This window comes from Pseudopodoces humilis, chromosome 3 (genome assembly GCF_049639895.1).
Source record: "Pseudopodoces humilis isolate 2021_Gansu_Grassland_sample_001 chromosome 3, ASM4963989v1, whole genome shotgun sequence".
Classification (NCBI taxonomy): domain Eukaryota; kingdom Metazoa; phylum Chordata; class Aves; order Passeriformes; family Paridae; genus Pseudopodoces; species Pseudopodoces humilis.
The window spans coordinates 15700991-15727906 of record NC_142202.1 but is presented as its reverse complement, the minus strand read 5'-3'; the positions used below and the strand labels follow the sequence as shown (position 1 = coordinate 15727906).

At 46.2% G+C, this 26916-nt stretch overlaps 1 protein-coding gene across 1 annotated transcript in view; it reads right to left on the bottom strand.

Annotated features, from left to right (window-relative positions):
- Nucleotides 1–26641, bottom strand: part of EHD3 (EH domain containing 3) — a 30231-nt gene extending 3590 nt beyond the window's left edge. The window contains exons 1-4 of the mRNA XM_005523278.2: nucleotides 26109–26641; nucleotides 19236–19412; nucleotides 14425–14522; nucleotides 941–1353 (exon numbers count right to left, since the gene is read on the bottom strand). Coding sequence (XP_005523335.1) covers nucleotides 941–1353; nucleotides 14425–14522; nucleotides 19236–19412; nucleotides 26109–26335 — 915 coding nt within the window. The 5' untranslated portion in view covers nucleotides 26336–26641. The remainder of the gene's footprint in view (nucleotides 1–940; nucleotides 1354–14424; nucleotides 14523–19235; nucleotides 19413–26108) is intronic.
- Between the last annotated feature and the right edge of the window lie 275 nt (nucleotides 26642–26916).

Below are 26916 nucleotides of genomic sequence, written 5' to 3'. Positions count from 1 at the left end.
ACATCAGAAAATTCTTCTCAGCAGAGTGTCTGTGCCTAGGACTTGACGGTATCTTGTCTCACCATGAAGGGCAAGCTCGGCTCCTCAGCTTGCCTGGACCTATGGATTGTTATTCCAGTGCTAAGTGCTCAGCTCTGGCTCTGGCTGGGCTGAGACAAGGCGAAAACAAGGTGTTGTCCTGAGCAGACAGACAGTGACATTCATGTACACTTTCTGGAGGGAGTGGTGGGTTGTTTTATTCCTTCCACTGGGCACGGCCTTAAAGGGAACAGTCCCTTTCCAGTCCAAACATACAGGTTCAATGTTTTAGTATGGATACCAGTCCTTAACTTAAGCAATATTCTCACTTTTTTTAATGGCAAACCAACCATTTCTTCTTGAAATTAAAGACTCTTGCTCTGAAAGCTTTTGAGGGATATTTTGATCTCTCTACTCAATTGACATGGGGTTCTTTCCTGTGTTTTTAGGGACTTCTTTCAGTTTATTTCAAATATTCAGGAGTACTACAGGCTTATTTATCATTTGTGAGTCTCCACCTCCTCTGCATTCATCTAAGCCAGATATCTCTCTTGGCCAAGAAAGTTAAAGCAAAAGACCTAGAGCTTATCAATTCCCTTGGTGTATGATTCTGATACACTGAATTGGTCCTAATTATAAGTTGCTATCACAGAACAACTGCTTTCCAGATCCCTTCAAGTGCTACCTGCTTTGATCTGTAGTTACCTTCCTCACTCTGGCCTGCCATGATTGACACACCAAAGGAGTTGTTTTTCTTCCCATATTGGCACAGGGCTCACATGCTGGGCGTGAGTTAAATGGGATGGAAAAAGAGTAGGATCCACCAGCTCTGCAAGCTGAACTGGCCAAAACCACTTCTCCATAGGCTGTATGCTGCAGACAGCCCAAACCGAATGCTTGGGGCTTCTATGCCATCACCTACCTTGGCCAGCCGTGCTCGCTTGATGAGATCATTCAGCTTCCTCAGGGCTGCATTGCGGGGCAGGCTCTGGATATCCCTGAACAGGTCCTGCTCCTCTGCCTCGAACAACTTGCGGTTGTCGGGGATGAGCAACGGATGGGACCAGAAGGAGCCGATGTAGACTCTGATGACCTCGGGAGTGTTGACGATCTTTCCCAGGGACCACATGAGGGCACCGTACACCCTCATGAGCTGCTGAGTCTCGATCTGGTCGGCCTTGTTGAGAACAACTCTCATCTTGTCCTCATGGTTCTTCAGGGCCTTGATGACCTCAGAGAATTCATCAGAGATGTCCAGCTTGTGAGCATCAAAGAGGAGAATGATGCGGTCAACCCGCTCTGCAAACCACTCTAGTACAGCAGCAAAGTCATAACCTGCAAGGGGAGGAGGAAGAGCAGAGATGCAGCAAACATGGGAGTAGAGAGCTTACTTGCTATACTCAAACTACATCTGTAGCTGAGGGTAATCTTGCAAGGAAGTGGCCTTCCCAGCAGAGCAGGTAGCTTGATAAGGAGATAAGGCACTGTCCTTCATGTGGAAGTCACAGCACACAGTTAGGACAGCTCTTGTCCTCCCCACATTAAGAGGTCACCCAAAGAAGTCTTGAACTTGTGCTCCAGATCTTCATTCAAATGCACAACAAGGAGCAACTGCTGTATTCAAACTCCTACTGCAGAAGTCTTGTATGTGGCAACAAGAGAGATCTAGCTTGTGAGTGACTGGCCATCAGCATGGCCTACACAGGCTGTAGAAAGCTGGATAATTGCAATGCGTGCACTCAGACTGGTTTGAGATGTGTATCTCCACTGCTTAATAAATCTCAGGTCTTGTCTAGTTGTGCAAGACTAAGTTTGTCCCATCCATTTCAAAGCCCAGCATGCAAATAACCTTCCTTACCAGAGTAATCATCCTGTCATACTTGCTGCATGTGCACAAAGCCAAATGATTTGTGTTCACTTAGCCAAGAGCTTGACGCTTAGCAGACAGCATTGCTGTGAACACCAGAGGCAGACACAGGCCAGGAACGGTGGGTTCAAATTTCACATGCCTCAGGACTAAAGACAATGGATTCAGTGTCAGACTGGGTCCACCTCTAGCCAGTACAGGGCATGATAAATAGTGTGTGGAGAAGTCCCTAAAACAATCGTAATTACAGCAACAATATTACCTTTTTTCCTACCTCTGTGGTGGTGTTTTTTATCCTTCTTTAAAGTCTTGGTGAGAGACTGGTTGTTTCTCTCCCCCTGCTCTGTCAGGCTCTCCTATGCTGTGCGACATTTGGGGTTATCTGAGTCACCGGACTGCTGCACTTTGTTAAGGGAAATCAGGACAGAGCAAATGCTATTTGCATGCAAATCCTTTAATATACTATTTTAATCTTGGCTTTCATGAATAAATACATGATAATTAGTTTGGTGCTTTTTCCTCCTGCTCCCCTTTCTTCTTCTTCCTTTTTTTTTCCTTCTGTCCTCTCTAAAACTTAGAGGGCAACCAGTGCGTCCCCATCATTAGACTGGAACTACAGAAGACAGGATAGCTGAGCCCTGATCTTTGTTTTTTCACACTGGCCTTTTCTTCCACTTGACTAAGAAAACTGGAGTGAAATCCTGGCTCTCATGTCAGGAGTAAAGCCTGTGTGAACTTTCTCTTCATCTGGATAAATTGGTATTAACTTTTTGCCACTGAGAACTTTTATACAATTACAAATTATTATTACTGGGCAGTGTTCAGCTTTGGTCAATTACAGTTTGCTCCTTACAGGAAAAGGGGGTGGCAGAGTGTGGGTATGTGAGGTGTGAGTTCTTGGATGTGCACACTTTGCTGTTCTCTTCCATGGGATCTACAGAAATCTCAAATGAAAGCCAGATGTTTGTCCCACCAGTGTCCTTCTGCTTACTAGGACATGAATGTCTCCTCTAACAAGAGCAAGCAATGCTGGGCACTGGCTCTTTGCTCAGCTTCATTTGATGCTCAGAACTTCAAAGAATTTAGAATCAGTATTAGCTTTGGCAAAGACCTGCTGAGCATTTAATATATTACATTGATAGCTGCGTATCTTGCTCAGTCTGTGTGTCTGACCCCAAACGCAGTCACAAATCAGTTTTTTAAAACTGAAATAAACTTGATCCTGCTTCAGATATTAACAGCCTTTTTTAACCTTAGGTGCTAACCTCAGCTTTTTAACCTCAGGTGTTCTGGCTGCAGGGAGTTCTACTCCACTACTCTATTTGCAAATCTGCTGCAACGATCAGCATGCTGACTCCTTCCTAACCTGTGCTGGGGGCAGTGGTAGCAGGACAAAGTCGATGCTGATACCTCACTTCACTTGGCCTGGGTTCAGGCTGTCAGCTGTCCCTCTGCAAGCAGATCAATGGATGTACAAACAGGGACCTTCCATGTCCCCTCAAACTTTGCTAGAGGATACACAGACTTTATGTTCACTTCTGCCAGGGCTGGAAGTCATTTGACATGGCAGGACAGTTTATTCCTCATATGCAGAGCTACACAGCTTGCTTTTTCATCATGGAAGCAGTGAGTCAGGGTGACTTTATTTGGAGATGTTTGTGCATTTAACCTTGTGAAATCTCATGGACTGGGATGTTTTCTTGTCAAACTGGCACATGTTTGAATTGTACCATAGCTACTTTGTCCAGTCTTTTTCTTGTGAGAATCAAGTGGAAAACAGTCATGCTCTCTAGGCTACCTTGTAATGCTACAGTGATGTCCCGTCACAGATCGTGTGGATGGTTCCTTTCTGACGGTAGAGAAACAGTCACTGTTACACTCTCTGTTGTGTTAATAGGGGCTAGGGTGAGTTGGGGAAAGTGTCTGCACCTGACAGTCATCACTTGCATCCCCGTGTAAGTGCGAACTGATTATTTAGAAGAAGGGAGGTATAGAAAAAAAGTGTAATTGTAGTTTTGGTATTAGCTAAGGACTTGGGAGACTGCCCTTAGCCTGGATCTCAAGGTTTGTCCAAAAGTATCTCTAGGTGCTTAGCTCTCATGATTTTTATCCTGTATCAAGCCTGCATCTACAGTAGCACTTAGAAGGTATCTATTTCCTGAGCCTCTCTTTCCTATTAACAAAAAAAAGTTGCTCTATCCAGCAAGAAAAGGAAATTAATATCTGATCAGACCCTTTGTGTATTCCCAGCTGCTACACTAACATACAATGAGTCTTGGACGTCCCTGTGGACTTCATTAAGTATCTAGATTGATTAGCAGACTTTCTTTGCTGGCTTCTTTGCTTGTTCAGAGATATTCTCCTGACAGCTGTCCTGCATATCTCTATTAAAGAGAGAACAAAGCCCTGGAGAGTAACACCTGCTGTTGACTGCTCTGAAACATCACCATGGATCCATTTACATCCCATGCTGGGACAAAAGCCCAACCCACCCCCTCCCCTTGTATGTCCCCCTTGCTCTGGGGAACCTCCCCTGTTAGTGCCCAGCTGAGCAAGAAACAAGCCTTGTGTGTGCAGTGCTACTGATCACAGCTGCATTCCTCTGTATGAACATACCTGGCATGAAAAACAAGGTATAAGTGTATGTATTCTGTTCTTAAGTGATAAAACACTATAGAGGAAAAGAGGGAAAAGTTATCCTGAATGCTGTAAAGTTCCTTAACACCCAGCATGATGTGGGACAGGGCTCTGTTTACAACTGTCTACGTGGAGTCACTGACTGCAGTGGTGTTTTCATACACAGTGCCTAGAGAACTGCTACAGATGTGATTCATGGGGTTGACTTTTTAGTCTTGCTTTTAGTGTATAATAGAGTAGATTGTTACTAAAGCATTTAGATAGCAGGATGACAGTGCAAATGGCTAAGGGCAAGCTATTAATAAAGGTGTTTAAAAATAAGGTCCTACATTAATATTTTAATGTTTAGTTTGGAGCTTTCATTTTTGAAGGGCTCTTCAATGGCACAGAAAACTCGGGGCATTTTGCTTGGCTCCACCCAGAGCTGGGGGTGTTCAACAGCTGAAAACATGAGGTTTATTCTGTAACTAAATTTAAGCATTATAGCCTTGCTTTGGTTGCTTCCCTCCTGGCCCATTTTTCATTTCACAGATACACTGGGCCTGTCCCTTTTTTCTGGCAGTTTATTACTGTGTGAGCTTAGACTAAGAATGGATCTTCCTCTGCAGTCAAATTAGGAGTTTTCCTGGTGTCCCTTGCTCATTCCACTGCAAATGCGTTATGTCTCCCTACGCCTCCCTGTGTTGTAGGGTGTTGCTAAGGCCTCTCACAAGAGCAGGCAGTCACTGTCTCTGCTTTGGCAGTGTTTCAGGGATGGGTGAAGCTGTCCACAGAACACAGCACGGTTTTATTGTGAATTTACAGGGTGGCTGGGAAGCCATCTGCTTGCCAAAACTGCATTAATGCAAAACCATTATTACAGGGATGTTCAGACAGAAATGTAAAGGGAAGAATTTGCTGTTCAGTAATTCCTGTCTGTTGTACTTGCATCCCTGTTGAAAAATATGCTGCATATTTAAACATTCTCTAATATCACTGATGCAGCTTCTTTCACAACCTCCAGATAAGGTGAACATGAAGAGAAAATGAATCCAAATCATACGGTACTAGGAGGAGAAGATGAACACAGTAACAATTTTATTCTATTTTTATTCTATCAGATGTTTTTTTTCATGGGACAGGTTTCCTTCTGACAGCATGAAAAGGACTCAACAGACTTAACACAAAGCTGACAAGTCAGCAGGACTGTCAATGGGTCCAGCCTGCAGAGAAAACGATCTTCTTGCAGACACCCTGCCACCAAGACTCCATAAGGCAGGCTGGGCTAATGAATTCTTGTCTGTGCACCATTGGAATACCTGGCACCATGCACTTCACCAAGATCTGGCAGGATTATGCAATTACATTCTGTCAAGTCAGATCAGGCATGATACAGTCTTTATGATGACTGTGGGAAGATGGATCATACCTGACCCAGCACAAAATCTGCCTGGCTGTAAGATTTTAAAGCAAATTTAAACCAGCAAGGAATGGGCATGCACTGATTCAGCACTTCTCACCAAGTAGCTGCACTGATTGTTGGTTTAGGTTTTTGTTTGTTTGTGCTGTTTTTTACTGGTAGCAGGCATACTACTGATTTCCTGCCTTGTGGAACCATAGCCACAGGTCCTGTGGTAGTGGAGATCAGGGGGGATTGAATGGAAAGAGTCAGATCAAGAAGTGCTGAAAAAATATGGTGCTGCTTTGCACCAGATATCTTACAGCTTGCTGTTATTACTGCTGTAAATCATGTTGCTGCTTTTAGCAATTCACCTCTTTCCTGATGAATTTTAGTTATTGGGAGCTTCCCTCTCATCTTTCTAAAGCTGGTGTTGTGTAGAGATGAAAGATTTACCAGATTGTGCCACTCTATAAGGCAGAGTTTTATGGCAGTGTCCCTATCTGTCAAATGGGAGACTGGCTCTGATTGTCTGACAACAACATCCCAAGATAGGACAGCTGACACTCTGAACACTGACTGCCTAGAGAGGGAACAGCTCTGGGGAGATGAAATTAATTGAATGCTGATTCCAGGGAGCTTATGACTTAAAATTTTATAATTGATTACGAGGGTTTTGAGGCTTAGTCTCACTAAGCAATGTCCTGCCTGAAAGCCCTTCAGAGTCCAGGGAAGAAGACTTATGTCACTGCAAAACAAGCAGGCAGCCCACACTGGAGGGGGAGAATGTGCCAGGAGGGGCAGGTGTTAACCAAATGTGACAGATGGCTGTGAGCAAAGGAGAAGGAAGGTTACCCGATGGTCAGAGGAAGAAAATGAGGGGAGGGAGGGGGAAGTGACACATCCCTTTGAGGACACACAGAGTAAGTGGAAAGCTGGGTTGGGTGGCTGTTATGAGACCCAGAGAGTAATGGTGTCCTAGAGAGAGAAGGGCGCTGGGTAAGAGTATCAGAGAGGAAACAGGCGGGACTGAATGGAAAAACAGTGATCTGAACAAGTTTCTCTCGAGGGGAGGAGCTGGTGGTGCCAGCAAGGAGAGAGGACAAGAAGGGATGATGAAAAGCAAGGGATGGGTACTGGTTACCTCACTGCAGCTCATCCTAAAACACCTTTGTAAAAAGCTGCCAGACTACTCTCTGGAAGTGGCTGCCTTCCGAGGGAATATGAAGAGATTCCTGTAATGCATCTCTGTGGGTGTGTTGGGAAATACACAGAAGGCCTTTGGCATGAAAAGATTTCATTGAATGTCGCATGCCCTAATTTCTAGAGCAGGCCCCAACTTGCCAATCACTTCTGCCTGTGCCTATACTCAAAGAAATAATCTGTCCTGGAGCTGCTGATTCAGAGAGCTACATCTTCCTGCCAGCGCTCCGCACTTCCTCCTCCTCCACACCAGGAAATAATAGAAACATTAAATACATTTTGGAAGTTTTAAGGTTTCCAAAGCAAAGGCAAGAGGACTCAAAGCACAGCAGATCTCTAGCTAGCAACAATGCTAACATTTACATTAACCAGTACCTGGAGTCCCAGACTGTGTGGCCTTTTGCTTTCATGTTGTTTACTGCAAGGGCTTCAGGGTGGGGAAGAGACTGGGAGCCTGATGGGGCTCATGCTTTGTCAGTGGAAAGTGAATGAAACCCCACTAGGCATGTTCAAATCAGGTGGAGCGAAACGGAGGAGACCATTGTCCAGAGCTAAGTTTCCCTACAACAGCCTGTTTAGCTCCTGTGTACACACAGCCAGAACTTGTCCCATATACAAGTTTATATCTTTGCCACTTGTGACAGATGGGCCTGAGCGTTACCTGGTACTTGGGCCAATTCTGAAAAGAGTTTCTACCCAGATTTTGAGACCTCAGAAAGCACCTGAATACAGGCCAAGCTTTCCACAGAAGTCAGCACACACCAACGTCTATGTGTAGCTGGGATTCCATGGAAGTTTTTTTACTATAGCATCCAAACGCAAACTGAATTCTCCTGTATTCATACTTTAAATTTCAGGAGAAATCGTGTTTGAAAAGCTGGCCTGAAATGGCCACCAGTAGCTGATAGTTCCCAGTGACCAGGAAACACATTCCGTTGTTACTCAGGATGCTGAAAGAATGCCTGATGGGCATAAATAAAGCAATTTGATGAGAGGCTGATGGCATGACCATCTTCCCTCAATGCAATAGATACTTAGAATATTTCTGGAGTGCACAGTGCACAACAAATGGACAAGCTGCACAGCTGTTAAAAAAATCAGACTTGTTTAGTAACACAAATTAAATGCTTGCTGTATGTTAATAGGAACAGAAAAAAGCACAGCCCTTTATATCTGTGCAGCCGTTTAATCTTGCTCTTTTTTGCTACTTTTTTTTTGCTCTTCCAGTTCTGGAATTGCAAAATATATCAGTATTTCCAACCTGAATCATGGAGACAGTCCCTCTCCCCCCAGTACCAAACAAAATAATGGTTTGGCTTTCTCAAACGCCAAATATAATTTTGACATTTTGTTTGCATGCTGCTTTCAGGTCAGAAGAATTAGGCCATGGCTTCACGTATTTCTAGAAATAAACATGAGAACTGTGTAGATTTTCTGCTCATTTTTCTGTTGCTTTCAAGAGGAAGTGCAGAACAGTGTGCCTGTAAGAGCTGAGCATTTCAGTGGAACAGTATGTGTTTAGTGAGACTGATAAAATCAGGCAGGTTGCAGAGCAGCTGTAATGGAGGTGAACTGGAAAGTCAAAACTAACCAGTGCACTTTCACCCTCTCAGGCAGAGTGAAATACAGAATATAAGCAAACATCACCAGTGGGGAGTATTACAGCAAATATTTGAAGTGCTTCCCTTTTAGAGGCTTTCAGGGTGGATGCCTTTAGTTTGTGTCATGCTGTTGCTAGCACACATGACAGAGCTCCTCAGAAAAAATATTTTTTGTTGCTGTTGTACCCTAAACAGCATTCCATGAAGTGGGAGAACATCAATTCCCTTGGTGTTTGCCTTTCCCTTCCAAGCATGGCTATTTGAGACATAGCCAGGCTGAGAGCTCTACACTGCCCAAGACTGTTGCTATTAGCATTTTTCTTCTTGCTGTCAGACTGGTGAGTGACTAAGTGTCCCTGGTGCTGAAGCTGCTGGTCATTTGGGAATTCAGCTTTCCCAGGAGAAGGGTGAAGCTGGTGGGTAGGGTTTTTTCCCTTGGTTATGTGATGGCTAGGCTGCACTAAAGCCAGCAGAATGGAACTGGGCGGAAGACTGGGAAAATGCTGGAATAGTGTATACTGGAAAGCAAGTCAATGGAGAATGACACTGCCAGTCCTTACCTTATCTCCTGGCTAGGAGCTTGTGGTCACTGCTAACGCAGGAAAGGGAGAAAGCGGCATACAGAGTGAATATGAAGCGTTTAGGATATATGCAGGAAGTGCTACCCCAAAACAGGGACCAAATACAACTTGGCCAAGGCGTCACTGAACTTGGCAGACTTGGACCTGTTCAGCACAGGGCAGATGTAGGTCGAGACAGATGGGCAGCAGAGCGTGCAAGGCTCAGTCCCCAGGGACGGCACTGCCACTGAAGCATACGAGTTCCTGTTGCGAGATGGCTCCATTAGCAGGGCACACTGCACAAGGTGATGAATTATGAGCAAGTCCTCACTCCTGTTCTGGCTCTGCATGACCTGATCTGTGGCCCTCCTCTCTGTCCTCATTTATTTTGTTATAGTCATCCCCTCCTCATTTTCCCTCCCCGCAGGCTGGCCTGAGCTCATTATATGACACCAGAACAGTGCTTTCCAAGTGGATGGCATTTTTATCATTATCAAATTGTCAAAGCAGACAAGACTGTCCTGCTTTGGTATAAACAACTCCCCTATGGGCATCTCATGCTCCCCTAGAAACAATAAATAACAAAAAAGACACAGAGCAAGGGACAAGACAATGCAATCATTAGTTCTTTAAATGTGGATATAGATTCATGCCCCAGTCTGTAAAAAAGATCAGAAGAGAAATGGCTGTCTTCCAGGCAAGGATAATACAGAAGCAGTGAAGGACAAGGTGCTTTGGGCCAGGACAGTCTGGAAACATTTCCCACAAAGCCTGTAAATGATGACACCTGTGCATCCCGGGAGTCTGGCTACCACACCTGTGACACTGTGGGCACCCACCATAAAGTAGTGCATGAATCAGGAACTCAGTAGGTCAAATCAGTGCAGGCAGCTCCTGGGCTACACTTTTTTAGAGAGCCTGAGAGCAGCAGCAGCTGCTGTGTCAGTGCTGCTGATGTCACCGCATGTCAAAGGGATGTGCACTTCAGCTATGACAGACTGCATCACCCTCAATTGCTTGATAGGCCTAAACCTGCAGCTCTGGGAAACTTCATGGGCTGCTCTGTGGGAGAAGGGGGCTCTTTATGGTCATGCTGTCCTGGAAGAGAGCCAGTGCTGAGCTTTGTTTCCTGGGATTATACAGTATTCCTTGGAGCAAAGCTTGGTGGCCATTTGCAAAGCCCCGCTGCTGGCTGTAGGAGGCTGAGTGCTGCTAGCACTAACACCAGCACCCTGTGCTCATGCACACACTGGCTATGAGGGGACTGTCAGATCTGCCATCTTTAACAGCAACAAGGTAATTAATTTAATTCAGAGTTGAGTTCAGACAATTGAAAAGCTTCAGAACCTGGACTTGGCCCCTGAATCAATCCTTTAAACCCTGTTCCCTTGCTCCTCCTCTTTGAAACATAGATGCAATAACAGAAACAGCTACTGCTTTGAAATTCAGGGGTATAAGGTGCCTCTCATGGATTGCTAAGCTTTGACAGTGTGGTATTCTGCTAAGCTGACAATGTATAGATTAACTAATGCTCCTGACATCTAATGGGGAAGGAGATGGACTTGTGATGTTCCCACTGAGAGGAATTTCCTATTTTTAGAAACACTGGTGGTTCTCATGGGATGGGCAGGCTGGGAAAGCCTGCCACATCTTTTACATCTTTACTTTCCCCCTCAAATTTATGACAGAACACTGCTTCACTATCTACTTTCTTCCCTGACACTGCATCCCAGGTACCCCAGTCTGAGGGTCTTAGAACCTACTACTAGCAATGAGGGTAAGAAAAGCATTCTTGTTGCAAGCAGGAATGAAGAAACTAAGAAACTTCAAAGTCTTTTGGAAAACCTCTGTAAGACTCCCTCAGGTATTGCTTCATTCCCAAATGAAATCTGAGCAGGCTGGGAAGGTATAGAAGAAGCAGAAGAAATTTGTTGTGTCAGCATTTTTTAACCCTGTCTTGTTTTCTGCCTAGACCATGTTACTGCTCTATGTATCTCCAAAACCAACTTGGGGATGAGGCCAGCTGGCTTGTAAGCTTGGTGGCAAAGGTGTCAGCCTCACCACTTTTTCCCATTCCTCTTCCATGGGAGCTGGGAGGTGAGTACTCCCTTTCAAACACCTCAAGATAAGCTCAAGCCAATGCCTGGCAGCAGCCCTTCCTAAACACAGGCACCTCACTTCTTTAGACTCTTCCTGCTCCCTGTAGACAGAAATTGCTGGAGTTGTTCCAGCCTCAACAAAGCCATATTGACCTCAACCAGATGAAGCTCTTGTCCCTTATCTATTGCAAGGTCATCTGACAGCCCATATGACCACTTTCAGTCTGTCCCAGATGTAAATGGTGACCAAGCGAGATCCCCCCTACACTGTACTTTTAATTCTGTGATTAGATCAGTTGACAGGTCCTGACAGCCCCCTTGTCTGGCTGGAGATACAGCAGAGCAAATTCCTGGGATGGCAGGATGATCAGGAGATGGCTGTACTCCATCTAGAGCTGCCTCCTGACAAAAGGGTCAAATGACCACACTCTGTAGTCACCGGGACAATCTGCCAGTTTTCTGCCCTAAGTGCACTTAATTGCACTGGGGGCAGAGAAGTTGTCCAGGGAGAACCTACTCCACATGCTGAGACAGGCCTCCAGTTCCACAAACATGTATAACGTGCAAAAATGTACAGAACTGGGACTCCCCTTTAGCCTCCTCAGCTGTTTCCAAATGTTTGCAGAGGCATTATTGGCTTGGATTAAAGTACACCAGTGACTTTTGTAACAGTGCACAGTTGTATTATAAGCATGTAGCTGCAGGAAGTATAGAATTGTTTAGGTTAGAAAAGATCTTTAAGATCATTGAATCCAACCGTAAACCCAGCACTGGCCTCAGCCCATTGATCTATCCCATCAATTCAGATCCCTCTACAGAGCTTTCCTACCCTCCAGCAGACCAACACTCCAGGCCAGAACGGTGTCATCTTCAGACTGGCTGAGAGTGGTCTCGATCCCCTTGTCCAGATCATTGATTAAGATATTAAACGTGGCTGGCCCAGCGTTGAGCTCTGGTGAACACTTGTGACTAACTTCCAACTGGATTTAACCCCTTTCAGCACCACTCTTGCCTGGCCATCCAGACAGTTTTTCAGCCAGGGAAGGGTGCAACCCATCCAAGCCATGAGCAACCCGTTTCTCCAGGAGAATGTGAGGAAAACAGGATCGTAGCCTGTACTCAAGTTTAGGTAGGCAATAACCTCAGCCTTCCACCATCCAGGTCACCTTGTCAGAGCAGATCAGGTTGGTCAAGCAGGACCTCCTTTCCTAAGCTTGTGCTGCCTGGCCTGATCCATGATGATGATCAGTTCCATGACCTTTGCCAGCACCAAGGTCAGACTGACAGGCTCTAGAATGGGACACCAAGACCCAGTGGGAAGCTGACAGAGAAATTTCTGCAGAAAGAGCAGCAAGAAGTGCCAGTGTATTTTGCAGGAGGGTATTTTTAGTTCTGTAAACAGCTGAAAAGTAGGAAAATCTTGCAATACATGTCAGCATTTGAATTAGTGAGAAGATTTGCAAAAGGGGCTTGAAATGGGTCTGTTCTGACTCACCTACACCTTCTTTCTATTTTTTTTTAATAACAAAAATACTTCTTCCTAAGCAAGTTTCCTTCACTGTGATAGTTCCACAGAAGAAGTGGTTGCTTTCAGTGGCATTTTTTGATAGGAAAATGTCTACACCACATAATACAATTTTTTTTTTAATCTCCATAACACTTTCTGCTGAGGGGAGGAAAGCTTGCACAGCATTTTTCAACTTTCTCATAAAGGCTGGCACACCTTGGAATTTCTGATCCCCTAGCAGTGCAGAGACTCACACTGAAAAAGGTTAATGTGAAGGTTTTTTTGTGAACTGCAGCTGTGCTTTATTGACACTTCTTTGCTAGCTAAGGTTCCTGTGATGGAAAATCCCAGCAAAACAAACAAGACCTGGCTTCATGCAAGGTGGCTGCTCAATTAAAAGAAAAAAGGAAGTTTCCAAGAAATATTTCAATGTAAAACTGTCATAGAATTTGGAAAGTCACGAGTCATCTGAAATCTTATGGGGCAGAACATGGAAATATGGGAAAAGCCTCAGCACTTCGGGGTGGAGCCTGTACTGCTGAAACTCAACCGTGCACTGTTAATATGCAGTGTGCATGAGAACTGATCTCAAACCTGAATGCTGAGATTACTGTTCTTGGCTTTCTTCCAATGAAATGGTGCAAAGCTCCCAGCTTTATCTAAGGAACCTTCCAGAAATGCAAGCTATGCCACCATCACCTTACAGAGCAAGAAGGTGACCACAGAGGTTGGGTTTAAAGTATAAAGATGCTGCCCACTTCAGAGGGTGAGTTTGAGAGTGACTTCAGAAGTTCACTAAGAGATACCATGCTATTCATCAGCTCTAGTTGCAAGGGTCTGTAGTGACAGGACAAGGGGAAATGGCTTTAAACTGAAAAAGGGTAGGCTTATATTGGATATTGAGGAGAAATTCTTTACAGCGAGGGTGGTGAGGCACTGGCATAGCTTGCTCTGAGAAGCTGTAGATGCCCCATCCCTGGAAGTGTTCAAGGCCAAGTTGGATAGAGCTTTGAGTAACCTGGTCTAGTGGAAGGTGCCCCTATCTATGGCAGGGGTCTGGAACTAGAGGATCTTTAATGTTCCTTCAAACACAAACTGCTCTAGGATGCTATGATTTAAGTGTCCACAGGCTTTCCAGATTCCCACTGCAATGAGGAACTTGAGTGCCAATGGTTCTTAAACCCAGTCCAGTCGTGCACTATATTTAGGATGCCCGGCCAGTGCAAGAAAACAGGCTGATTACAGTAGGGGCCTTGGTTATGGATCATCAGTAAGTCACTGAAAGCAATTATTTCTGCAATGCAGATAGGTATTACTTGATTCTGATAGAAATCTCTTCTGGACTGTGACACTGCCTTCACTGAAAACATTTAAATTCTCTGCAGGAAATTAACCATGTCCCTTTGGTCTCCATTTGCAAAGTCATGCTGTAGCTCTGAGAGGCTCCTACAACTGCTTTTATCCACAGCTTGTCTACTTTGAAGTGAAAAATCATACAGAGTTCCTTTGGTTTTCACTACTGTCATTTAGAAGAGAACTGAACTTGGGACTTACCTCTGCTAATTCTCTGCTTTTCTCCAGAAAGGATTCCTGGTGTATCAATGACGCTGATGCTTTCTAATACGGGATTAGGTAGCTGGGCACAGACAAACCTGTGTGGAAAATAAATGTGTTAAAAAAAATTAAAAAAATGCTAAACTTAGTCATGATATGCTGCACATCATAGGCAACATGGGACAAGCCAGACTCTGATCTCTCAAGTCTTTGATTGGAGCTTGGAGCTACTGTTACTTAAAGAAATGAGTAAGAAACTAGAACTAAGCACTTTTCTCTGTTTTGCTGCCTCTGGAACATGCATCTCAGACATGAACTATGACAGGTTTTTTATATGGGCCCCCAAATTGTGAATTATGAAAACATTTGAGTTTTTATTTATGTGCTGTTTCAATTTTAACAAGAAGTGGTATTTGTTTTTCTTTGGCTAAGGACCCTGTAGAGTCCTGAACTCAAGTGAACTGAAATAACTTGCTTAAAAAAAAAAATAAATCAGCAATTCTGTAGGACTTTTGTTCTCTTTTAAATCTGGTCTTAAACAGACAAAAAGTGTGCTATTAATGCACCATGGAAGTACTAAAGCACAGGCAGCATGAGATCTCAAGAGGTTGCTCAGTCTATCTTCCTGCCTCAAGGCAGGATCAATCAGGTTATTTGTTCTTCAAATCCATAACAATGCAGATTCACCAACATTTGTTGTGAGTCTAGTCCATTACTTAATAACCTTTACAGTAAATCCTCTTTTTTAATGTCTAATCTAAATTTCATATGCTATAATGCTCCTCAGTCACAAACAGTAGATGTGGAAAATCATTTTTTTCCCCTCTTGTCACAACGTACACTATTGTCATCCTGCTCCCCTCAGTCTTTTCTCTATAGAAAACGGTTTGCTGGTTACTTTTCTTTTCTTTTTCCTATCTCTTCCAGTTCTCCCTAGCTGCCTTTCCAGCTCATTTCTAAATCCCTGAAGACCCTTGCAGCCTTCCTTTGGGTCCTCTCAAACTGCTCCACATATTTCTTCAGGTATGATGCCACAAGCTGAAGTACTCCAACCACAGCCCTGCTAGTGGTGAGCAGAGCAGATGGATTGCTCCTCATCTCTTACAGTTGACAGTCCTGTTTATATGTCTCAGTGACATGTTTGCTTTTTTAACAGCAGTATGACATTGTTAATTCACATTCATTTTGTAAGTCACTGCTCCCCCTTCTGCAGCTCCATTTATGTGAAACTGCTCTTTAGCTAGTTGTTCCCTGTCCTGTATCTATGCAAATCACTGCCTAAGAAGCGTCACTTGTGCTTTGTGGGCTGCAGCTCATCTGTTTCAGTTGCTAGTAACAGCAAAGGACAGTAAAAGCCTATCTACTTCCGTAGCTCCTGGTAGCATTTCATGGATAGCCTTTTTGGGATGGCATTCCACACAGCTTTAACTGTGTGTGTGTACATATGCATATTAATAGCGGGTGTGACATCCAGGCACAAAAAACATGTTACTGTGGGAGGAGGCAGAACCAGAGGATGGGGGTTGGCACAAGGGCAGTCAAGGCAGATGGGGCCCTGCAGTGCTCTGGCTGAGTGTCTGCTTCTGCAGAGGCCCCTTGCACCTCTGAATTCCTCCAGGTTATGCCACAACTCAACTGTTCTACTTGTATGACTTCAAGATTCTGATAAGAGTGAATCCTCATGGGTTAAAGAGTGTCTCCTCCTCTAAGCTGTCAGCTATTTCACACCACATATTACAGCTTCCCCATCCCCAGATTGGCAGGTGGCAACAGGGAGCATTTCTGAATGTGTAATACCTCGTATAAAAGAGCGGGACTGGCTTGATAATCCTGTTGAGTGCCAGGCACAGCAGCAGAGAACAAAAGGCTCAAGTTATTCCCTTGTCCTGCCAACCCAGGTTTGCTCTTCATTGTTACAGCCCTGAGTATTCCCTGTGCTGTAATATTAAATGGGGCAGGGGGATTTTCCACCGGTTTCTCTAGGAAAAGTACTCCACAGGAGATTTCAGATATAAGGTCAGAGGTCAGCATGAGTGAGTACATTCTGGTTCTTTTGGCAAAGCTAAAGCTGCTGCCCTCCTCTTGTCCCAGCAGAACTGCAGGACCTCAGGGAGCTCGACCTAATTCTGTTTGGGGCCATATGAAGGGAACAACATTATGCCAAACTAGTTTCACTACTTCTACAGGCAGAGAACATTGCTGAAGGAGCAACATGTTATCTACCTCTCCTGCTGTTCACAACACAAAACTAGGACTGACTCCTTAGCTTGCCAAAACAGACTTTGGGGATTGGAGAATTCTTGTAACCTAGTCAATATCATACAAAAGCAATGGGCGAGATTCCTGATTTTGCTCCAGGCCCTTGGTGCCAAACAAGTCTTCCTGATAACGAGGTGCAACTTCTCATCTCTCTGGAATCTTCCCAGAGGTGGGGTTTGGCTAGCAGAGTTGAAGAAAGGAAAACAAATCTTCTCAATGCCCAGGAACAACCTGAGGCAAGAAGAGCAGTCAAGAGACAGGATTCTGCAGACCTGCTATTCTCATTTCAGCCCTGGGCAGCCTTATCTCCCGGGTATGGGCAGGTGCTCCATCTCCTGGGAATGAAGGGAGGGAGGATACAGGCTCTGAGCAGCACAATTTTCTTGTCTCCCAGCCAAATCCTGACTGTACCAGTCTTCCCTTGCTTCCTGGAAAGCAGCAGATCCCAGTTTTGGCTGGGGAAGGAGTCCCAGCTAAGGGTGGATGCTCACTCCTGGAGCAGCAGGTGCTGCACCCCACAGGACACAGTGCTGTGGGCTGCCACCTCTCAGCCAAGACCAGCTAGACCTGTGTCAATGCTTCTGCCTCACGCTGCTCTGTTCCACTGATGCTCACAGTGTTACCTTTAACCATCCATGGGCAAAGCAGACTTCCCTGTGGTCACTGTTATCTCAGCTCAGAGGTGTGGCCCCTGGAGATGAGCTCCCTTCTGCAAATTTCTTGCTCACAGCCTCCTAGCTGAGGTCAGGGCCTTGGCATATATACAGCAGCAGCAAGGTACGTGCAAGGCAGAGATAGCTCTGCTTCCCTAGCCCACAAGCCAGGCCCACTGGAATGGGAAGCTTGATCTGGTCATACCCTGGTCCAGTGGGTGTACCAGGACTTACACCTGCTAAATTTCTGGTCCTCTGAGTCAACTCTTGCATATGCTTAATTTCCTAATTAGCTGGGCATTAGCATCTGCATTTTCAGCATGTGATGCTCACACAGCTGAGCCAGACCCCCTTAGCGTGTCTCCTCTGTCAGTTCAGAAATCACTAACCCCTGTTTTTTCATGTCAGCAAGAGAAAGACAGCATTGGCTGCTGTGGCTACTCCCTACATTGCTAGAAGTACTGCACTTATGCTGCTGCTGAATCACTGCTGTGTCCCTCTGCCCTGTTGCTGGCACAGGCTTGACTCTTTCCTCAGGAGAAGGAAGAGTAGAAGAAGCATAACAAGAGCACAGCATGGTACAGTGAACTGGGTTAATGCATGCAGAGATCCCTTGCTGTAGCAGGAGCAAATTGCTTTCACGACACATCCATCAGGCTAGTTGAGAAGTGTATGCTTTTTTGCCCCCCGTGCCTGGCCTAATGTTCCTTCTCTGCAGTGAACTGTCTGCCAGCTGTGGCTGTTGTTGGCTATCAGCTGAGCTACTCTGAATTACGTCCTCTTCATCCATAATCTCTGCACTCCAGGCAAGAAGCCTGTTGTTATTCTCTTAGGGAAAATAATTGTTCTGCCCTGGTGAAGGGAGTGGACACTCACCTGACCTAACTGTTGGTCAGCTGCAGATGTTCTGCACCCTATGAAACGACAAAAACTTCTCTAAGTCTCTCTGATACAGGACCATGTTGGTGTATTTAAATGATGCTCCTGTGCAGCTATCAGATACTCCTTCCTGTCACCCTGAGGTGTTGTGAAGTTCTCCATGCAGCAGTAACTCCAGCTAGGTCCCTCTCCTGCCAGCAAGGTTCTCCCCATGCTTCTCTGCAGGCCCCTTCCCTGCCTTACTGCAGCCTGCAGCAGCACTCTTGTGGTCAGTGCTGGTAGGAGATGCTGCACCCTCTGGACAGTCATTCTCTAAGCTTGGAAGATCGAATGGGAGCCAGAGCCCAGCCCAGCTTTCCTGGCTGTTTGGCTGAGCAGCTGCCATGTTTCCAGTGTCTCCCACACTCTGTTAAGGGAAGGCGTCGATGATGGGTGTAGTCAGTTTGTTGCCTTCTGCAGCACAGTTTGTGCTCATCTAGGATATGGGTGTGTGCTGGCTTCCTGCAAGGCCTAGATCCAAAACTTCCCCATGGCTGGGCTGGGTCTAGGGGATGGAAAGGTTATATTCCTCGTGTCACAGAGCTGCTGTCCAAACACCTTGCTACTCTTTTTTACAGGAAACACATTAGAGCAGTCATCAATTTGCACCTGAGGTTGTATCTGTAGGGCATGGGAATGGAGAGAGCCTGGTTTTGATTACAGATGGAAGAAACTAGAAATACTGAAGCAGGGGACAGCAAATGTAATGAAGATACTTACCTCTAGTCTCCTGTAGGATAAACTTAGGCTGTGATGTCATTTTTGTTTTGTTTGTTCGAATAAAATGAAAATTTTTCACACCTGAATTTATCAGCCCTTCAGCAACTGACTTATGTGTCTTATCTGGTAAGACTGGACTGGCTTTGCATCAGCTATGTGGATGGGAGGAAAAGAAGTGCCTTATCCCTTTACATTGCTTGCTGTGTTGTCCATTAGAGTCTAACTTTACTCCACAGAACAAGAGAGTTCTTGAGTACTGACCTGTTCAAAAAGGCGTTGCCAAAGGCATTGAGTTTCCTGAACGGTTTTTTGGGATCCACCACCAATGCATTTCCAGGAACGATCCCTTCCACATCTCCTTGCATAACTGCTATAAAGGAGTCAGTTGTAGGCTCTGGTCCAATCCTCATCCCTGGGAAATCCTGCTCCAGCAGGTATCTGTAAGTGAAAAAACAGGGTGTGGGCATGAGACATGAGCTGCTAAATTCTAAATGAGTTGTACTGAAGATTGCAGTACAATTATGAAGCTCAAGAGCATGGATCCTTCTGAGACTATTTTTAGCACTGTCACTGAATTGTTTGATAAATGTCTTGGTAGCTTTTCTACTTAGGATCTCAACATTAAAAGCTCATTTAAGGTGGATTAAGAAATTGAGATGATTATAGCTGCTGGGAAGAGATTCTCACCACATTGCATCATTTTATGTATTTTGATCCTCAAGACATTTGGAGCAGACCTAGCACAGCAAAGTAAAAACAGCAGTTCATTGCAATCACAGAGTTAATCCTGAAACCCTACTGGCTCTTGGTGCCAATATCAATTACTTCACTGCCGCTTGTTTGAGCAGATTCATCCAACTAATGTGCTTAGCCCCCAGTACAAATCAGTTGCTTAAATGCCAACTTCCCCTGCACTTGACTGAAGTCTCAGTCTTTGTCCTTGTGTGCTTCTGAAATGCAGCCACAGGTCTGCACTACAAATGGCTCAAGCATACTGAGCACTACACACGTGGGTGGGGGAGTATAGTCCGAGCTAGATAGCACAGTAAGTACAGCATCCCTTATTATTTCCTGAAGGTAGCTTAGCAAATTTCAGGGAAAGCTAGTCACCCATGGGGTTGTAGGGCTTTGAATAGGACCCTGGCAGCATATCCTAACTGATCCTGCCAAATTCAGGGTGGGTCAATGGTGTGCACACAGGACAGTCTCCTTTGGCTCACAAAGGCGCCAAATGCCATCACTGAGGCCAAGCCTGTGTTTGTGTGTGTGTGGCTGCAGAAAACCACCTGCTGCTCCTGTGCTGAAAACTAAGAGCATTATGTCCATGTGGCTTGCAGAAGGTAGCTAGAACTGGTCTAGCCCCATGCTGTCTAGCCCTCAGTATGGGATGGTGTCACAGGCGACAAGTGATAAGCTCTGGCTAGTTACATAAAGAATAAAATGAGTACCAGACTATGCAAGTTAGTATAATAATGTCTTGCTTGTTGCCAGCGCAGCTGGCACTCCTCCCTCTTCCACTGCTTTGACCTAGTCCTCAGTAGGTAGAAAGATTATTTCAGAATTGCTGTGATGTTAAAAGTAGATTATGGGGATGTGGAAAAGGAAATAGGAGGACTGAAGATTTTTTTCATGATTGAGACTGATACGTCTAAGCACCAGAACTGGTTCACTCAGGTGAGTCTTAGTGAGGGAAGTCCCTGTGTGAGGGACGTGAGGGACTATAGGACCATTGGCATGAAGGCTTGTGATAGCTTTTTAGGGGTTCCTGCTTTCACTGTGTCCTGGGCTAGGGCATTTTAACATAGGTAATCACGATCCAGTGTTTAAGGAGCAACAAGAAAAAAAAATTGTGCAGGCTTTTTATTGATACCATGTGAGCATATGTGTCCTCAGTTCCCAATGGGAAAGGCCAAATCAATTGGATCTAAAGGTAAAACAACCAAATGTATACCCAGGAGAAATCACTGATACTTATCTGGCTTGGTACACATTCATACTGCAACAAGAATACCTCCATAAATGATATCCATAGTTCCCTTAGGAAATGACCACAGCTCCTTTACTGGTGTACTATCATGTATTTTCTTTTATCTTTTGTCCAAAGAGATTTCCAAGTCCCATGCTCACTCGAAGTGACTCTTAATTGCAGAACTCTGAGATTTAGGAGCTGTTGAGCAGCTCCTAAAAGGCCTGAAATAATCCATGAAGAGAGCAGACCTCTGACCTCCTATACTAAAGTAGATGTATCTTATTTACCTAAACCTTATGTAGGGGTTTCTCAAACTTTTCAGTGAAAGTGGGTCATTACTTAAGAAAAGCAGACTGCAGGCAGTGCTGGTGTGTGCCACCTCTCTGGCTGGTGATCACAATACGCCTTCCTGGCAGCCACAGTACCTCCTCTCTAGCGTGAAGCACCTGAGAACGAGGAGGGGCTACTTCTCTCCCACCAAGGGCTGTGTAGACTATCATGTGAATGTTCTTGGCTTAATTCCCTGGGAAGCTCTTTACACTGCACAACTATTTGCTAGGTTAGAAGCCACTTGGTCAGACTCTGGAAACTAAGCTTGTGCCTCATAGATGGCAATTCAAACTCTTGCCCCTGATGGACCTTGCTGTCAAGCCAGTGGCTTTACACAGATGGGAATTCAGTGAATCCATAGAAATAAATCTTTGCATTCTCCCCATGCAAATACTAGAGAGAAAAGAAATGTTAACAGCTGTCAAATGCAACAAGTGAAGGGCTTTTGAGAAAGGTCCCTTACTCCCAGTGTCAGGTGGCATCCTTGCTGTATTAGAGGCTTGAAATACATGTGTAAAATGACAACTTTTGAGCAGAAGTAAAAAACAGTTAAGGGGAGGGAGTTGTTATTTATAGACAAAGCTTCCCAGAAAATCTAACCAAAAGTCCTGTGTGTAATAGCAACACTCCTCCAGACAACCTGCTTGAAAGAATTTTATCACAGCTCCACTCGGCTAACATTTCAAAGCATTTCTGTGTTTATTTCTTGTGTAAGACTTAAAAAACACAAAACAAAAAATCCCAACAAAAGCACAAAATAAGAAGCACCCACCAATGTTATTGATCTACGTGCAACAAGTGATAGGAAACCAGAGAGATGAAGATTTGTACTGCCCACTATCTCAGCATCTATTTTCAGTGAGGCCTCTCTGGGAGATTTGGGTACATTGTGCAGCAGGGTGTCAGCTGCACAAGAATCTCATTGTACAGAGGACAAATACAAGGGGTTGTATTGACACTGTCTGATGGGGGGGAAGGCATTTCTGCTCAGCAGTGACACGGCCTGCCCTGGCTACCAGAGGCAAGCTAAAGACCACATGCAGTTGTCACATCTGTGGGGATTTCTGGGAGAGAAGAGCAAACAATAGCCATGGAAAACACCAACCACCAGCAAGCAATTTCCTTTGCCAGTGGAAAGCCTTAAGCTGAGCTGCTGAACACCTTCAAAGGCCTGGGGGAGTAACCTCCAGCCAGGTTAGGGAAGTCTGCAGAGTACACCACACAGGAGGGGAATAGGTTTTTTATGACCAATCTGCTTTTTAGAGAAGTGTCTGGAGTCAGTATGTGGCTGGAAACATCATGCTGTTTGCCTATTTCAGGTTGGTTCCTGGGAAGGGCCAGGGCAGGAAAGCTGTGCTAGTGCCAGCCCAGCTTGAGGTGGTCTTTCCCAGGTGAATTTGGAGATGGGTTAAGAGAGGCAGGGCTCCCTGGGCAGGAGAGCCGCAGGATGTGGGGGAAGGGGCTGCCTGCCCGTGATGAGTCATGCAGGAGCCCTGCAGGATGCCGCTGAGTGTGGCAGCAGAGGTGATGCCGAGCGGGAACGGAAAGAAGGGCAGAGCAGGAGGAAATGGTGACAGCTGCCTGATGCAGGCACAGATAAAAGGTTCAGGGCCGCACGGGGAGGTGACACCAGAGCTCTGCGTGTAACCCGTGACAAACAGTGTGGAGAGGACAGGACGTGTAAATGATTAGCTGTAGGAGGAAGGGGTGGCTACACCAGAAAAGCAAGCTATGTTGACAGTTAGTAGGGCTCTGACAGGCTTGTTTATTTTATTAGCAGGATGGCTGGACTTGAGCCGGGATTATTTTTAGAGATGTCCAAGGAACCTAAGTTAATTAGGAGAGTAATTTTCTGTCCTGTATTCCCACCCTTTTACAGGAAACATAAAAAGCAATAGCATTATAAAGGCAGGCTCCAGTGAGATCCTGCACTGGCTGTCAGATATTCCCAGGTAGAGGTGTTGCCTTGCCCTAAACAGCACCGACTTTCAGCTCCCAACCCGGTGGAAAAGCATCAGCCAAATGCATGCTGAGAAGAAAAATGGGAGTGAGCACAAAGAGATGATACAGCAGGAAGCAGGAATGGAAAAGCTGCATTAGCAATGTTACCTACACCTTTCACATAGTGCAGAAAGGCTCAGTTCTGTGTCCCTGCAAGTAGAAGGGGGAACAGCCTGGTTCCACTGAAAACAAGCCATGCTCTGGTCTCGCTTCACTGGCTTTGACCCACACAACTCACCTCTCTCTTCCCTGGCTCAGCCTCTAGGAATGTTTCTCACTGCTGACCTTGACTGCCTTTTTTCCACCATCAGGCTCCTGACAAGAGAGCAGCCTCACTGCAAGATGCTGCAGCTTAGGTGCTTCAAAGCCTTGCATTTCTTCCTTGTTTCACCTCAAATAAAGGAAGGAGGTTTGGAAGACAGACATTCCTTAGGTAGGTGACTAAGGGTCTTTAATTTTTTTTTTTTTTTTGTAAGGTGTCCTGGGATCCAGGTAAACTGGGACTGAGTTCATTCCACATGATTGTTTAGTGGCATTAAGTCATGTCCCTAAATTGCATGGAAGCACAAGAAGGATGCAATTTAAGAGTGGAATTGATACACAAGGATAACCCTAATTATCCCCCATCCTGACAAGACTGTGGAGGGAATGTCCAGAGGCTGTTTCTTGCTTCACTCTACTGCTAAGACATAATGGTTGTCAACCCTCCCACTTCCTCCCCCCAGCCCCCTTTAACTCCTCCCTACTCTCAGCTTTAGCTCCCACTTGCCTTCCCACAATAACTCTGGATGCTAATCTGGTGCTTATCCCGGCTTTTTAATGAGCAGTGCCTGCAAGCTCATGCTGGAAGCCTGTCACGAGCAACACAAGGTTTTCTGGCCTTTGACTGGGAGCACACTGGATTAACAGACCCTCACACTTCTACTGTTAGAGATCCTGAGGTTCTACCAAACTTCTCAACTTTCACCTTCTTAGGCACTGTTTTAAAAATAAGACTGCCTTTCTGGGAGGTCTGTGTGGCACTCCTGTGAAGCAAAAGCTCCCAAAGCTCCTGGTCACTTCTGTTTGACCATTGGCTCTGTGCAGGCTCATCCCAGCCCAATGCCTGGAGAAAACTGGGAAAACTGGGAGAACACAAGCACGAGTGAACAGCAGTTGTCAGAGAGGCTCAGATCCACTTGCTGACAGCAGAGAGGTTGTTGCTGCCATCCCACATAGCAAAAACTTAATCTTCTTTTGCCTGGAACATGCTGTAGGCACCCAAACTTCCTGCAAAAGGAGCTGAGGCTCACAGAGAAAGGAATTCACTGAACAGACAGGGGCAAAGGCAGGAAGTCTCTGCTAACAGCATGCAGGTGAGACTGCAGGGAAACAATGATGCTGGCAATCCAGATAAAAGGGTTAAGAAGAGATGCTTTAGTTAGAAAGCCTTATCAGGAATTCAGCAATTCCTCGTGTTCAGGCTGAGTGTCTGTAAGCCAGAGACAGGAAAAGCTTTTCAAACAGGCTTGGTTCTAAGTCAGGGAACAAAGATCTGGGGTGGAACCAGGCAGTTGTGCTAGCTATCCTCTCTCTTTTTCAGAAGAGTAACTAACTCCCTTTGCAAACATGAGCAAAATGCTTCTTCGGGTCTTTTGCACCCTCTCACCATCCACCTGACCTGCTCATATGAGAAAAGCCTTTTAACTTTCCAACTTTGTTTGCCAGGTACATGCCAAGGTAGCAGAAATGCATTCTGTTCTTGGCTCCTGACCAGGAAATTTAGCAGCAGGAATATTACAGCACATTAAAAAGAAAAGCCCCTGCATTTCTCAAGGTCATTCCTTTAGAGGTACAGTCAATTTGATCCACCTCTCTCTACTCTCCACAGTTCCCTCTTTCACCAAGAAATACTGGTCAAACAAAGGGCTGGCTCCCTGTGGCTCGAATCCAGATTTACACTGGGGTAATTCCACAGATTTCAACACAGCTACACCAGAAAAAGGCTGGAATTTAACGCTTAGCTTATGAATCACATAGGAAACACGGGCAGTGCAGCTTCAGCTATGATCCCAAGGGAAAGGCTGCTGCAAGTTGAACTAGCAGCATGGCTGAACAGAGATTCCCGCAACCAAGTCCAGCTGGAAAAGTTTAACCCTCTCTGCGACAGTTTCACATCATCGAAATGGAAGAGCTGCTGGCAGCTGCTCTTTCTTTACAGTTCAAAGAAACTTGCTGCTCCCAGCATCTCGGCCGAGCAGGACACAGTTAAAACAGGGCTTTACTTCTGGAGCCCTGAAGAGGAGCAGCTCTGTCTGTGCACAGGCACACATGCTTCTCTAAGTGGGTTCTGAGTGTTATCTCTGGGACAGTGCAGAAAAAGACAAGACAGCGGCAAGCATATAACAGTGACCACTGCAAACCGAAGTACCCCCTTTAAAGCTGCCTCACCATTCAAAAAGCTACAGTAAATTGAAAAGAATGGTTACTACAAGGGTCAACCAGGGCAGTGCAGGCACGGAATGCCCCGCGCGAGGCTTCCCAAAGCCTTTGCACTTTGAACGGCCAGGAGGGCCCCAGTGACTCACATCTCCACACTCCTGCTCTGCCTGCACTCCTCAGCCCTGCCCTGGGCTACTTTTTGCCACGTCGGTGTTTCATGGGACATCTTACAGCACCCTGAGCTTGCGAAGGAATGGTTGGCGTTTGAGTGGAGGTGACTTTTCAATGAAAAGCTGTTGAAGGGACGCGAAGGGGGTAACAGGAGGGGGATCAAGGCATAGCACAGGTAGCAGAGACACGTTTTGCCCCACCCTAGTGTCCGAGGATGGAGGGCCCAGGGAGCTGGATTTTACCTGATGAAGGTGGTCTTCCCAGTGGAGTACTGCCCCACGAGGAGCACCATGGGCTTATTGTCGAAGTCGGCATCCTCCAGGGCGGGCGAGTGGAACTCGTGGAACTTGTAGTGTTCTTCCAGCGGCAGCAGCTTGGTCTTGTAAAGCTTCTTCAGGCCGTCGCTGACCGTCTGGAACACCTCCGGATCCTTCCGCCGACGGTCGTCGGTGCCCAGCCAGCTGAACATCTTGTGGCCTCCCGACGCCAGCTCCGCGGCGACCACCGGGGCTGGGCTGGGCTGGGCTGGGCTGGGCTGGCTGCGAGCGCGGGCTACCCGCGCATCCCCCTGAGGCCGGGCGGGCCTCACTTCACTCCGGCGCCCACCCGCGAGGGCCGCCCGCCCTCACGCCACCTGCGCCGGCGATTTCAGCCAGCAAGCGGTCCCCGCGGGAGGCTGAAGGAGCGGCTCGTCCGCGCAGCCCCGGCCCAGCGGCACCGGCGGGCGCCGCCTCCCCTCACACCGCCGGCTCCCGGCGTGGGCATGGCGCGGAGGCCCAGCCCTCCAGGAAAGGGGCGGGAGCCGGAAGCCGGCCGTTCCTGGCAGGCGCCGCCCGTTCTCCCCGGCGGGTGAAGCTGCACCGGGCGCCGCCATGTCGGACAGCGGAGGGCCGGGGTCTTGCCGCGCCCCCTGGGGGCCGTTGGAGGGATTCTCAGCCCCGCCGCCATTTTATTTCCTTTCTCGCCGCGCTTCCAAATACACCTAAAAAAATCCACTGAAATGAACCGTGCCGGTGCAAATCTGACGGAGCCGGCTGTTCCTGAGCACTG